General features: G+C 40.1%; 1 protein-coding gene across 3 annotated transcripts in view; it reads right to left on the bottom strand.

The window, feature by feature from the left end:
- Positions 1-1,878: 1,878 nt before the first annotated feature.
- disc1 (DISC1 scaffold protein) overlaps positions 1,879-15,725 on the bottom strand; it is a 49,736-nt gene continuing 35,889 nt past the window's right edge. For all 3 annotated transcript variants that reach the window (XM_039621594.1, XM_031737562.2, XM_039621593.1), the window contains 4 exons: positions 13,663-13,906; positions 11,617-11,661; positions 6,183-6,306; positions 1,879-3,229 (listed from right to left, as the gene is read on the bottom strand). In XM_039621594.1, the coding sequence (XP_039477528.1) occupies positions 3,039-3,229; positions 6,183-6,306; positions 11,617-11,661; positions 13,663-13,906 (604 nt within the window). In that variant the 3' untranslated portion in view covers positions 1,879-3,038. The remainder of the gene's footprint in view (positions 3,230-6,182; positions 6,307-11,616; positions 11,662-13,662; positions 13,907-15,725) is intronic.

Consider the following 15,725-nt stretch of genomic DNA (forward strand, 5'->3'; position numbering starts at 1 on the left):
CTATTTCCTGTAGTTGCTGCTCAGCTTTTCATTTGTGCCCATCTTTTTTTCACTGGTTTAAGAGAGAAATATGCAGATTTCGAGTTGGGAGGACTTGCAATTAACTGATTTAAAATGCTTATTAATTCCACAGGAAAATTTCTTCATGTTAAATTGCTCATTTGAATTTATTCAACAGTTGAGTAAAGTGCAGGGTGAATTTGAATGAGCTCCTCAAACGGCTGGAAAGACTGAAATAAAGGGCCATTTGCAGACAGTGGGTCCATGTCTGCGTGGCCTCTCGGTAGAGCTATATTCACTGGCTCAGTGACCAGAACTGACACGCAGTCGCTCACACAGAACACCGGTGTCAGCTTCAGAGGAGGATGCCGAGATCGCGTAGGATATGAAAGACGCGAACACGCCGAAAACCTCGATTTGAATTCATTAGTGGTGTCTGTGACGCCAACTGAAGCGGCGCGAGAGAGGAAAGAAAAATCAGCACGATCTCCGATTCTCCCATGGTTCAGAGCGTTTGTACATGTACCTGTCAGACAACTTAACAATTCAGCAGGGAATCTAGTAAACAAATCCAGAACCCAAATCCCCTGATACAAACACATTCCTAAAATCATTCATTCATTTATTTTTGGGCATGGAATATTCTTCATAAAATCAGTGAAATATTCAAACAAGGGATGGAATATCAGCTGCATTTGCATGTCATTTTCACATGCTAATGAATTTTTTGGTAGCAGTACATGGAAATAATATTAAAAGAGTGTGGTAAGAGTTTGATTTTAGAAAGGTAATATATAAAATATTATTTACTTACCAAAGTAATAAGCTTGGGAATATCAAAGTAGATAGCTGGTAATATTAAACTTAGATTTATGTTGTCAAATTCACTCTAATAGCACCAATTTCTTATATCTTTATTATCCATCAATCCATCTTCTGTCAATTTAGAATAATGAATTAACCTAAGCCATAGTATCTGGAGACACGGCTGGATTCAAACCCAGGACATTCTTCCTGTGAGGCAAAGGTGATCACTATCATGCTGCTTCAGTACTTTAGTAATTTCCTGGTATTACTCTGTTATTAACTCATTCTTATATGGATTATTTAGCCCCATTATTCCCATCTTATTACCACGGTGTAATCTCAATTGCCACCCATTTTTCTTCTTGTCACACTGAAGTTATACAGACTTCTCCATGTATGACTAAGCTCGCAAAAGAAACCATAAAGCTTGAGAAGGACTGAAACTAAGAGAGATGGATCTGACTGGACTGTGCAGGAAAAAGGTGGAACAATTTTAATAATATATTATAATAACGAGGTATGGTACAATATCCTAGCAACCAAACTGTAAGAAAGGGATCCAGCGCTGCGTGATGCTTCATTTTACATTGAGAAACATCTCACCCTGCCTGCTGCAAACCATCTGGGTTTTTCGCTGTGACCATTTTATGAGCAGAGCTGCCACGTGGGGCACAGTATGGTGCAAGCATAGATTCAATTATGAGGTTGGGGTGTTTGGCAGGAAGGTGTGCGCGTGTGTCGGTGTGTGTGTGTGTACTGGGCTCTGTCTGAAGCTGATAGATGTGGAGATTTCTAGCTTGGCAAGTGGTTTGGCAAACTGGCAGTAATGTGAGAACGGCCCATTGTGCTTCTGCAGAAAAACCCCTGAACGCTCAGCTGTGTTTACAGCCCAGAGCGTGGCACGGCAGAATCCCCCAACAGCCCCCCGCTCCAAAAAACACAGAATCAGAAAAAAAAAACCACCGTTCCCATCCCATTTTTCCCCCAACATGCCCTCCGTGAGGCTGCCTACCAATTAGCCACCGCTGCTGCTGAGGTGAGATAACAACAGAAACCCGTGTATCCCCCAAAGACCTCACTAGGACCTTTATTACCGTATTGATATCTTCTGCCTGTCACCGCTGCCCTCACTTGCCTGGCAGCGTGCCAGCAAATTTTCGATGAGGGGAAAAAAAAAACCAATCCATAAAGAGGCTGTAACTCAATGCAAGTAGAAAACAGCAGGAGGCAACATTAGACTGAACGGTACATGCTGTAATTAGTGAGAAACTGGAAGGAATAAATATAAAATAAGGTACAGCTGCTTAGTAAATTTAAAAAAAACCAAACTGAATAATAGGTGAAAGCACAAATATGAATAAAACAACACAACCAGTGGCAAACAGAGGGGAAAAAACAACAAAAACAGCAGTTTCTAATCCTTTTATGTGCCCACCGATGTTTTATCTCTCAATAATTCCTACGTAGACGTAATTTGTCCTTTATGTCACAAAAATGTTAAAAACCTAAAGCACGCAATGTCGTACGAAAACAAGAGAAAAATCTAAATATTGCATTTTCCACCCACAAGATAATAAAGTGTTCAAGTTAGCTCACATTTTTGTAGCACCACAAATGAGTTACTTCATGGACACAGTTACAAGAAAGTCCAGTCGTTCAGAACACACACAAAAGTGGCTAGCAGACCAAAATAATAATAATACTAATAACAATAACAATAACAATTAATAAGCATACATTTCATGTTATTTTATGTGCAAAACTGTTAGCAGTGAAAACAAATTTTAACGTTTTCCGATTGTCTTTCTGGTTTCTGGTCAAAACCCATTAACCTTCATTTGTAGCCACAGGCTACACAGACTTTAAATCTTGCTTATAAAATGGGACTGTAACAAAAGTGGTGATGTTTAAATTCTTAAAAAGTGAAAAATAAATTTGACCTTCTTAAACATCTCTATGTGAACTAGTCGTCAAAGGCACTCTTTTTAAGGGAGAAAGTGTCTCATGTGTTGTATTTATATCACGTTTCTTCATTTTGTGGCAGGTGAAAAGTTACACAGACCTGATCTGATGGAAACTTTCAGCAGCACCATGGCGGCTGCTTGTCGAGTGCTTCGAGTGAGGCTTTACAGTAAATGGATATGGGGTCATTTCTACTGCAAAAGCCGAGGTCAACCTATCAGGTAGCCATTCTGTGTGTAAGTGCTCATAAAACACTGCAAACATCTATTTCAAATGTCCCAGCTGTCACTGAAGTACTGGTCCTCTTCCTCCTCCTCCTCCTCTTCTTCTTCCTCAATCCCATTTTTCATGAGGTCATCCAACTCATTCACTTCCTCCTCGTCCTCTTCTTCCACCTTGAGCTGTGCGAGCATGGTTTGTAAAGTGGATTTTACTTCCTGAACCTCCTTCTCTAAAGACTGTGCAAAGGGAATTAAGGAAGAATATGCTGCTGCTGCAGACACACTCACATTAACATGTAAATAAAACGCATGCCAACAGACAAATATGTCACATGTGCCCTGATGTGTGCCCCCTGACGGTTAATGGCGATAGCAGCGGACAGCCATAACATGATGAAGTCATCAATCTCCAATTTTGGCCTACGAGCAGATTATCGGGACAGATCATCGAGTCATACTCAATTTAACCCCATCCAATTATTCGCTATTCATGAGCTCGTCTCAACCGTGAGGCTGGGTGACAATGTGGGGACCCAAGCAAACAGACTGCCCAGCTAAATTATTCATAAACCATCAATGAAACGGGATAGAGGCCGTCAACAGGAGGGGGATTGTTTAACCTGCTTAGAAACTCAAATTAATCGTGTGAGTGTCCAGTTTAAGTGGCAAATCAAAGGGATGGTTTTGATGGCAGATGGGGCCTGATGGCTCGTTTTGCTGTCTGAATGGACACAGATTGTCCTCATTCATAATTAAACAGCTATTAAAGAGCTTTTCATGAATACTGCAGAGGGTTCGACAAGACTTTTAGGGCGGCCTAGTCCAAATGGGAAGAAACTGCTCAGAATGATCTTAAAACCACTTAAAACTAACCACAAACACCGACAGGATTTTGCCCACCCTCGTCTTCATTTTCTTCAATCCCAGTCTCCGCGGTTGTCCATACACCTCCTGTTATTGAGAGCAGGGACTCAATTAAGACCCTTAGACACTGCCGGTTTGATCGTACTGTCACTATGGCAACAGTCCCAGCATCGCTAGTTCAGTTTCGGTTCAATTTTCCTTGCAAACCGACAATACTGTCTTGTATCTTCAGTGTCCTCAAGTGTCCACTGCACTTCTGTACGAGTGCAGTGACTTCAAATATCAGAAATAAGTGACACATAAGGACATGAGAGCAGAGAGGTGGAAAGAGGTGCGCCGGTCTCTGTCTATCTCCGACTGCCAGGCTGCATTGAAATCATGCAAACGGGGTCTGTGCTGGCCCCTGACAGTACAGTGGGGGACGCTCTAAAAAGATATAAAAGCAGACTAACCACAGATCAACAAAAAGAGCCGGGGAGGGGGGGGCACTGCAGAACACACTGATTCTAGAGATCGCGAAATTAAATAAACCTGCAGCCCGTGTCCAGCACAGAAAAATGGGACGTGACAGAAACTAAGCAACAGCAGGTAAAGGTGGCAAATTTTCACCACGCCAATGTTGAAATATTACCTTTTGATTCTGTCTTAATACGCCCACCATGCAGAGGGGAAAAGTGGAGCGAGAAAAACACACTAATCTATTTCCAATCAGCCTTCTAATTAGCGCAGAAAATGATGTATTGTGACCTGTAATCAGCTTCAACAGTTTGATTTGAGTCATTATCATGGATATTGTAATTTCCTGCAAACCACATCCAGCAAGTGGAAGTGGGCAAATGGAGAAAGGGAGGGGCAGTGAGGACGGGTGAAGAGAGGGAGGGTCAGCTTGGAGAATAGACGTTAAGATATGACGGGGAGTCATTACAGTGACATTCTTCTATCTGCTGCGGCACTGCCCCTGTCGACCGGCTTTAATCTCAGCCCATGGTGACTGGCAGCCCGCATCAGCGGCCCTCTAATAACCTCGCGTGGACATTTACCATTTCATTTTGCAGCTGGCACTTCCAACCTGTCAAGAAAAATCCTGTGCACCCAGCTTACGTTTGAAGCTGAATGGACAAATAATGTCAGATTAGACAGGCTGATTTCTTCTTCCTTTTTTCCCCTTTTTCGTCACAAAATGCAAACATCAGTCAGTCAGCAGTTAAGCAAGGTAGTTTGAATGTCTACTTTGGAGAATTGGAAGGTCTTGAGGAAAACTAGGTGTTTCAGATGAATGGATAGACACAAATAACTGACCCTAAGGTGTGAATTGTCGGGTCAGTCACGCTAGAGGAAAAATAGGACACCAAACTCATTGCAACTAGGAAAACTTGGTGGTTCAAATCTGACTGATTGGTAAAGGTTTACAAATAATGCCAATCTACCAGAGGAACTTAGTCAGCATGTCACAATCAATCTGAGCCAGTCTAAACCAGTGGTTCCCAACCTTTTTTGCGCTGGTTTATGTCCAACAATATTTTCACAGACCGGCCTGTAAGGTGTCGCGGATAAATACAACAAAATAAAACCAGTACTGGTACCAAAACAAAAGAAGATTTATTCATAACACACGGGACAAGACCCAGGGAAACAGAGTTAATGATAAAAACGATTAAAAAAAATAACGCTGAAAACCGATAAAAACACTGAAAACCACAAATTTCACACCTGAGCCTCAACTCTCGCAGCCCGGTACCAAACGACTCACGGATCGGTACTGGTCCGTGGCCCGGGGGTCGGGGACCGCTGCTCTAAATCAATGAGTGCAACTAATTTACAATACCGGACTCAATTCAAATATTCTTCTATAAAAGCAGAGCTAGCCAGCAACTGTGTAATTTTGCAATTATATTGCTGTCCTGGAGCAACTATGTCACTATTTGTGCAGCAGTTTTCTGTTTCATATCTGTGAGACTCTGGCTGGACTCTAAATGTAAGTAATTAATGTTTGCAACAGATTTGTGATTTGCACTGATCTTTCACAATTAATTGCGATATTATCAGAAACAGATCGTAATTGCCAACTTGACCCCATTCAGTTGCAAACTAATAGCACACTGTCTTATTGCCATTTTATCCACAACTTGATGCACCAATGTTGGTCTGTAGACAGCAACTGACTATAAGTTGTAAGAGACCTGGACCTTTTCCAAGCAACCATTTCAAAGTCAGTGGAAGTTCAACACCCACAACAGCAATAATTATGTTTGTGCCACAGGCTCCAGCCACTGTTTTCCCCACTGTGACTGTAGCATGATGTATATTTACAGTTAATTTAAAGGATATGGGTGAGGGCCTGATCCCGGTTCAGTATGGCCATCTGCAGTTCATCTTCCAAGGACATCAGCCTGTTGCTGATCTGCTCACAGCGCTCCGTCAGTTCGGTAGCCTCAGTGTCGCTGCACCCATCCTGGGTAAGAGGACAGGAAGGGTCAACAAGGGAAGTTGTTTAAATATAAGGATTTGATACTGACAATGAACAAAGCACAAGTTTAACTAAAAGTAAATGACCGATTGTGCTAATCTGATGTAGTTCAACCAAAGAAAAGCAAAAACATCTTAAATGTAGCTATATTATTTGGCATGTTGTTAATTAATACGACAAACAGCTCAGCTTTACAGAGCAGTTTAGTGGTACACTTACACAGAGTTGGGAAACTCACAGAAGATTTCTGCCTCCTAGAACATAGCATGCACCAAGCTACAAAAACATTGGCTACAGCTCCCATAATGCAACTGGGCAGTTTGTTTTATTAGCCCCTCCTTGCCTGATAAAAATGACAAACCGTGTTTGCGTGCGTATAATGCAGCATTAAGACTGCGACAAATAATAAACCTCAAAATTATCATTGTGCTTGGTGTTGCACACACCTAGGGGGGCAGTGTTTACAACATTAAGAGATATCTGCGTATCACACCAGAAGATGCTGCAAGGCTGGGCGCATTTTGAAGAATGGCAGGGATGTCAGGTTGGTGGAAGTTCAGAGTGCAGTAGGGCAGAGCATTCGGGGAGCAAAGCTGGCCATAATTAGAACAGGCCCCTTTGCAGACATCGTGTCCTAGTTTCTTCTCTCTTATCAAGCATAGAGAACACAAACGCACACCCAAGAGTACACGCACACTCACTTCAAGCAAACAGACACATACACACGCACACAGACTCAGTGTTCTCCTTAAACAACACAAAGAGTCTAATCTGACTCATAGCTGCAGGTAAAAAAAAGAAAGAAAAAAATCATCTCCCTGCAGCTCAGAGGTGTCAGAACAATCACTGAAAAGTCGCGTCTCTGGTCTCTGCCCTGGAATAGCTCTCCCACTCTGGATGATGTAACACCACAAAAGAAACGTACCACAGCAGCAAGTGTTGGGGGCGGCAATATGTGCGAGACATCCTGACGCAATTAAGGAATTAAGCGAGATTTTTTAATGCAGAGTGGCCCACAGGAAACAGCATTGAGAGAAAAGATGTTTTAGCGCTTGAGGAACTTTGAATGAACAAACGATCACTGTCACAAGTCTCTCCTCTGGCTTCACTTAACCTCGTCCTGGATCCTTTCCCCTCAACTCACAGATTCAGTGAGCTGTTTGTTTATCCAGGTTAGGGGCTTCTCCAGCAGATAAGGGCCCTGGGTTTGTGTAGCTAATTGATTCTTTACTTTCCAGCCTTCAGTCAGCTTTTGTAAAGTCAATACAACCACAGGACAGAAAACAAAAGCTCCCCGTGCAGAATGACACTCTTTAAAACACACGCCTGACAGGTTGTTTAAAAACCATTAAAACAAAAAAAATCTTTAAAAAAAAAAAAATCACAAATTGTTATGTTGCTCCAGGTGGTGATCAAAGCAGCTTTCTTCGCTATCTCTGCCTTTGACAAACAAGGCGACAGATTTCACCGACATGTCAATTTGCATAATAGAATCGCAGGCTTGCGTGTATTGGCGTGTTGATTTCTGTTGTACATTAGCGCTAATGTTATTAAACCAAAGTAAACAAAGCAGACTGCAGGAGCGTGGTGTTGAGGAAATTATTTAGGAATTCAATATTCAAACTCATGTATGCAGTAGTATGATTATTTAAGCAATAATGAGTGAGAGGCAGCAGGTAATTGTGCATGCTCCCATGGGTGCTGTTCTACCCACTTTGCACCAGGCGGACAATACAAAGCAATATTATTGCACTGGCATAGCACTCAAGGCAGTATTTGCTTAAAAAATACAGTGGCTAATTTATTTTAAATAAGAAATTAAACTTGGAGTGGCTGACTTTTTCATAAAAAAAAAAATAATAATAATAAAAACTAAATGAATAAAAATGAAAGGCCAGTAATACGAAGGTTCATGCCAAACAAGTTCAGCAGGAGGTAAAAGTCTGTATTTTGCAGCATATTGTAAACAGCAGATCAAACATAAATCAAGATTTTATCCTTGTTAATGTGCTAAGTACTTTTTTATGTACTGGAAAACACATCAAAAGTACATCAAACAAATTGCATATAAGAACTTTTAGTGTGTTGTCTTGTCTTTTGGTCCCTGCATTCACACAGATTCTATTTCTCGCCTACCTTTTGGCAGCCAGCTGTCTGCAGTGGAAGTTACAGAAATCTTATTTCAAATTTGGAGGTGAAACGTTCAAGGACATCATCACAGTAAAATGCCAAAAAATAGGTGTCTCTCTGCTGCAAAGAGGGCAACTTCAACAGTGAACAGCAACCTGCAATTTACGCACATCCACGACACTGCTGCTGAAGGAAAGCTATTTGCTCATACTTGAAGTACTTTCTAAGTTACTTTTCTTAACAATGATCAATTTCAGGTGTATTCAAGTTGCAGCTACCTTGTAATGTAAAAGGTTGCTTTTTAGGTTTCAACACTAATCCTTGCCAACAAATACGTCTGCAAAGGAACATCGTATACAAATATGTGCAGTAATAAGAGAATTCTGTACTGCAGTTATTTTATTACATATTCTCAAGGCAGTATGTAGGTTGAGCCCCAAAAAGTCGGCATGCATCATATGTTCAAATGCTTCCCAGACGTGCCATAAATGCACACAGCTGTCCCAAAATCCAAACCATAAAGAAATTAGACAAAGCTGCAAATCTTTAGCTTTGTCCCATTTCCTTATTTTGCAGTTTACGTTGAAGTTCAAATCGAGCATCAGAATGGGTAGAGAGGTGAATCAAGTGACTTTGAATGTGGCAGTAGAAACTTGGGCTCTATTTTACTTTTTCCTAAAAGCAAAGTTTACAATATGTGTAATGTTTAACACCAAGCTGACGGTAACTTTGGGGATGTCACTCAAACAAGCTTTGCCAAAACAAAGAAAAATCTTTCCTTTCCTTTTCCCCCCTCATCTTCCAAGAGCTGTCACTGTCATTTTTAACTGACCTTAATGTTTTTGCTTTTCATTGTGGGACAATAGCTGCCATCAACAAAGAACTGGAAAAATCAGCCCTTTTATAGTGCGCAGGATTGAGTATACTTAATTTTGTCGCTATTCAAATGTGAAGTGGAATTTGAACACAGCTTCAGTTTTTGAGCACTTCTGTCCTACACTGCAGGATTCTCCACAATTGTTCAGTTTGGAAAAAAAAAAACACCAAGCTATTTTTTTTCTTTGTGATGTTTGTTTGGCAATGAACTTCTAAACCTGTAGCTTGACTGACATCCAACAGTACGTGTGCTTCTTCATTTGTGCCTACGAAGTGATACATTTCATTTCAGAGGTGGAAAAGCAATGCAGTGTTAAACATTATAAAACAACCATTAGTATACAGTAGCTCCTGTAATACAAGGTATGATGTAGGAACCTGTTGCAAAGCAGTCAAACAAATCTCAACAGAAACCATTCAACATTCCAGTTTAATGACGTCTCTGCTGTTGTTCAGAACTACGGGTGAGTGTAACGAGAGATATGCAAGGACCTTGAAAGGATAAAAGAACAATTATGGAGGTTAGAAGAAAACAGTAGCAACACACATGACCACACAAACTCACACACACCAATCAATCTCCATTGTGGCAGCAGGGCAGCAGCTAAGTGGAAATCATTTACTTAAAGTCATTATGGAAAGGAGAAAGAGGTCAGACGCTCTGCGCGCGGCAGAGAATCGAGCTCCTCCCGATGCTATCACAACACCATCACTGGAAAGATGCCATTAAACAGCTATCACATCATCTGACTCAGTGATGTATCGCTGTAATGTCGCTGTACTTTATTGTAATTACCTATTCTAGGGTATCTGGCTTTTTAATAATTACATGTAATGTCATACAAAGTTAGAAAAAGGGAAGGCTTCTCACTTCTACAGTGCCATAGTTAAAATTTCAGGTAAATTGCTGTGTCTTAAAATAGATTTTAGAAGGTAACTGAGCCAACGTTCGATAGAAGCTTTGGGTGAAATGTTATCACTGGTACTGCAGGTTATAGCATTGTGAACCTGTTAAACACGACATGCGCCATTTACTGGTTTGAATTCCTGCGAATGCCACTGTTTAATGAGTGTATTTGTACTTGTAAAGTACAAATACACTGAATTTATTTGTAAATTCAAACTTAAAGTTACAGTGTGTAAAATTTCACCACTAGATGTCACTAAGATGCAGATTCCAATTAAGTTAATTCTGTTTTCTTACCGTTCCCAATTAAAGTGCGTAATCCTAACTATGGTGGCCACTGTAGGACAAACATGTTTATTCAGCCAAGAGATTAACTTTAAATCCAGACTGTTTTGTACACAAAAATATAAATATTTAAATAATATCAACACTTGCCAGTAAATCTGGAAATAAAAAATGTTTAAAAAAAGATATTTATCAGTTTAATACTTTCCTAAATTTTATGTTTTTACCAAGGGTCACCTGAAAATCTATGGACACTGTTGATTTCACAGCAAAATGACTCCAAACCATAGTTTTTGCTCAGCTTTCTGCCTACTGTTTACCTCAGCTGCCAATGCCGGATGAGAAACGTCCACATCTATTTAATCGAAGGAGGCTGTAAAGCTTTGTGAAAGGAATCTATGTGTCAGCAAAGCTCACTTCTGTTTAACAACAGCAACAATGAGGTGGGTTTTTGAGGACATGATGTACTTTTGTGTCAGTAAGCGTGTTGTTTTTGCTGCTGTTAGCCTCGGTTAGCTGCTGTTAGCCTCGGTTAGCTGCTGTTAGCCAAGGTTAGTGATATTTTTTTTGAAGTGGATCTAACATTCCTGGACTTGGAATGGCAAATAAACTATTATACAATGTGACAATGTAATCAAACTGTTTACCAGAGGAGAAGTGCAATTTCAACCCTAACATTAGCTGGCTGAAAATAAGGATGATCCTTCATATCTGGAGTTTGAAGGCCCGGACGCAAATTAAAATCTGCCTCCACTGCACACTAATGCCAGTCTGTGGCCACATACATAAATTGTATTCAAGATGGTAGGACAACATGGTAGCCTCCACAAAACCTGCTCTTGTGCATTTTTAACAGATTAATTCTAAGTTCATGAGGATGCATTATTTTGCCAGCTGCAGAATTAAGTAATTTGTAATAAAATATTCTTTTTTCTATCAAATAAACTCAAAATTGAGTAAATAAAAAACATGTTGCAAAAGGGACATGGTGCCTCTCACGTAGATGGTGAAACAGGTGACAGGGGTCATGTTGAAGATAAGGTTAGCATTATACTGATAACATTGAACCACACAGTGATAGTGTTAGCAACACGCACCTCTGGGTGACTATCCTCCATGCAGAACAAAAACTCCTCCAGCTTCTGCAACAAAAAGGGGAACATTTGTTGAGGCCACACAGTCGTAAGCCTGCTCATGAATTATTAAAAATACAATTATGTCGGCTGTGTACTGTATGTGTGCAGCATCATCATAATGCAAGGAGGCTGTAATTACTCATCAGCAAAACTGACAACAAGAAAATAGATTAACAGACTCGTTTGTACTGCAGGTTTCCTTTGTTAGCATTCAAAGTATGTAATTGTACATTCTTCACTAAGGAAAAAGTAATTACTCTACCTACTGGAGGCTAACATATTGTTTATGATTTTAAAAAGCAGAGTGAAAACAAATAATAATCAGCAAAGTTTTAATTATTATTCTAAATTCAAAAGAGCCTTTTTACTTTACTCTGAGGCAAACACGACTGACCCATCCATAACTCTTCACACAGTATCTGATGGTTTCAAATGCTGCAGTTCTAAACAACTCATATAAACTGGATTGCCACTGCTATCTCTAATCACATCTCACAGCAGCGTACAATCTGCCTCATACAGTTTTCGAGGTGCAGATTGTAAAGATTAACCAGCATCGAGCTCCTCTTTTATTGTTTGTTGCCTTGAGATGAAAACACTCATATCTACCAAGATAAAATAATGTTTGCTGCTGAACAAAAACCCTACCCACTAAATGTGCCTCTTCTATTCCTATAAGCAACAACAAGAAGGTTATTCTTAAAAGTCTTCATTTAAATATTAAACTTTTTTACATGCCAAAAAGCTTTTTATTATGAAGAAATTCAAAGATAAAGTCATACCCAACATAAATATTACAGGGTGTATTTTGCTACACTGGGTTTCAGGCGGGGGGGGTTACACAGAAAACACAGCTCACAGGATGAGGACAAAAGAGAGAAATGGCTGGCTGTCTCACCTTTTAGTTCCTGGTAAAATGTTAGGAGGTTCCAGGCTTTAGGAGGAGAAAGAAAAGCAAAGAAAGACAAAAGGGGGAGCAGAAAATAGATTCATGCAGTTTATCAAATGCGGTCAAGGAAAGGCAGGAAAGAAGACATTAATGAAAACTGTGTGTTTATGCATGCTAAGGACAGGTCTGTGAGAAAAGCTGAACAGGTTGCAACAGCGGCAGAATTAAACACGGCAATGAAACCCTACAGCTTCCTGTTTATTAGATCCAAAAAGAATGAATGTTTGTGCTTGGAGGCACAATCCAGTAAATCCATACTTATGGGGAAAATGTAAAGCAAACATTATGATAAACAACAATCTGTGAGCCAAAGTAGGAAAGTATAATGAAACATATCTGGAAAATGTTCTGTGTTTTTAATATATATATATACATATACACACACAGTGCTGGATCTGTTGGCTTTGTTCCTATCTCAGACTAGTCAGACTCCGTGGGTGGAGGAAAGTGTGAGAAGAGGAGAGAACGAGTCGGACTCGGCCCTGAGGCAGTGGACCTCAGCTCACTGTGGGATAGACCGCCACAGAGAATTCACACTCACACATGTGCACGCGCACATACATACACATGCATGCCCACTAAACGCATTTAATCAGGAAGTCAAAGTATTTCCAAATGGTTGCCCCCCTCACGCCCACGTTTTCCTCGTTTAGATCCCTTCGAGCAAACGGGCTAACAGACCGCTGCTCATCTCACTGCAGTCGGCAGAATCTCAGACTCTCACAATGGCTCCATGCACAAACTGAAGCTGTCCTCTCCAGCCAAGCGCTAAGGCTGACAGAGCAGGAAGATTTTTTTTTTTTTTTTGAGGTCACATTTCACAGCACAATAAAGAAAAGGAAGTATTTCTGAAAGCACGCTGTTCTCGTTTGACCTTTCAGTGGCAAACATGGGTTATGTGCAGAAAATATGTAAGACCTCAGCGTTTAAGTGTCACTTGGGAAGCTTTCATATTCAAGACACTAAATCCCAGCCTCTGTCAAGCATTCCAGCATATATACAGAGGTGTTTAGATGAATTATACATAGTGTGCTCTTCACAAGACAATTTACTGTTACCTTAGTGAACTCTGAGTTCTGTAAGTTGGCCTCAGGACACCATCGCCCTCCTAAAGCAGTCAGCATGGCACAGTCCTCTTCCTCTTTGGTGCCTGGCTGGGATGGAGGATAAACTGTTGCAGTGGGGAGGTCTTCGATGTCTGCTCCACTGCAGCTGGGAGTCCGCAACTGGAGACCTCGCAGGAAAAGGTGACACGCTTCCAGGTCGGCTTCCCAGATTCGCTCCAAGCTGGGGGACCCATAACTAGCAAGGCAAGGAGACAAGTATATTATGCATTCTGAAAGAGAACTTGATGTTTGCCCTCAGTGCAAGTTTGAGATATGTATTTAAATCATAAAAGTCCAAGTGGTCAGAACGGGCTTTTGGGTAGAGGGAGTAGAAGCAGCAGAGCTATCTGGAGCTGTCTGCATGCTGAAGGAAAACTAACATCAGGTATGTTTTTTTATGTTATTCAGTGATGTGAAATTTTAAAAATGTACTACAACATACAGCAAATAGTTTAACTTTAGCATGTAGTCACATACATAAATACAATCTTATATGTTAAGCTATTAAATAAAATGTAATGTGCTATAAAAGAATGTCAAAATAATACTAAAAACTGAAAATACATTGATGCACACCACTCACGTCACCGCAGAGGCATGCGTCAAACATAAGGCCCAGGGGCCAAAATTTGCCCTGCAGACACTCATAAATTTTGGACTTGTCTCTTTAACTTTTTAAAGGTTTTATGGCTTTTTCTACTGATAAGGACCTTTTTTTTCAGCACTATAGAAACTTCTTGTTTTTACAGTTTTACACATTTATTTCATACAATTTATGTCCCAAAAAGTTGAAGCAACAGATTTCTTTCATTAAATAGAGCAGCATCTCTTTGTTATGCAGAAAAACGGATATGTACTTTTGAAAGTGCAGTGCTTTTTTAAAAATACTAACATATCTCAGGGATTAAGTGTGCAGTTAAACTTCTTTACACTGACAGAAAGGGGGCATGTCACTGGTCTGGCACACTTAAGGTCATACTGGGCTGTATTTGGCCCACATTGTACAGTAAGTTTGACATTCCTATTATACAGGTACAGCAGCATCTCTTCAAATAAACCACATAAACCTCTGAGTGACAGACGAGGAGTGAATCATTCAAAGAATAAAATTCCATTCACAAAATGTAACAAGAGCGATATTCCTCCTGAAAGGATGCCCTTTACTCAAAAGAGCTGCAGCGTGGAGAGAAAACAGGGTCTGGATGCGTTTGTTTCTACTGGGGTCACTGAGCACGAGTTCAGTGGGAGGGCAAGGAGATTGTTTTATCTACCTATTGAGTTATGATCAGTCAGCCTTCTTCACTCCTTTTTCCCCCGACCTTTGCAGGACCTCAGATCCAAGCAGAGACTAATTAAAGCAGGTAAAAATGGATCGTATATACTTAAAAATGAGTTACACCATTACTGACTTTTATCTCATTGTTCCATTATTTAGGTTAAGCTGATCACACAAAACAAGCAAAGGTAAATGTCACAATAAGTAGAGGATTCTATATATATATATATATATATATATATATATATATATATATATATATATATATATATATATATATATATATATATATATATATATATATCTATATATAAACTTGGGGAAAATGCCCAAAATGACACCACACTTCATCCAGATTACCTTATACACTACATCAATACAATCAAATACACTTTTTATCAAGAAAACCAGACACACATACAGAGATTTCTTGATTGAGAGGCGCTGCCTCTGTGAGGATGGAAACATTGATCTTTTTATTTTCAGAAACCATTTTCCATTTCCTTTAAATGAAATGCTCCTTCACTGAGTCAGATTTGAGGCCTTCTGACCTTTAAAATCTTCTTGTTTATTGACCTTCTCCTTTCAGCAACCTTTAGATAACTAAACATTCACAAATGACCGTGATCTCTGAGCTTGTCAGACACGCAGCCTTTAATAGATTTTAGGGCTTTTAGACCAAACACAAAAGGCAACAGTTTCCACACTAAAAAAGCAGAGTACTTTCAGTCTCTGTGCA

The sequence above is a fragment of the Oreochromis aureus genome, linkage group 13, assembly GCF_013358895.1.
Source record: "Oreochromis aureus strain Israel breed Guangdong linkage group 13, ZZ_aureus, whole genome shotgun sequence".
Classification (NCBI taxonomy): domain Eukaryota; kingdom Metazoa; phylum Chordata; class Actinopteri; order Cichliformes; family Cichlidae; genus Oreochromis; species Oreochromis aureus.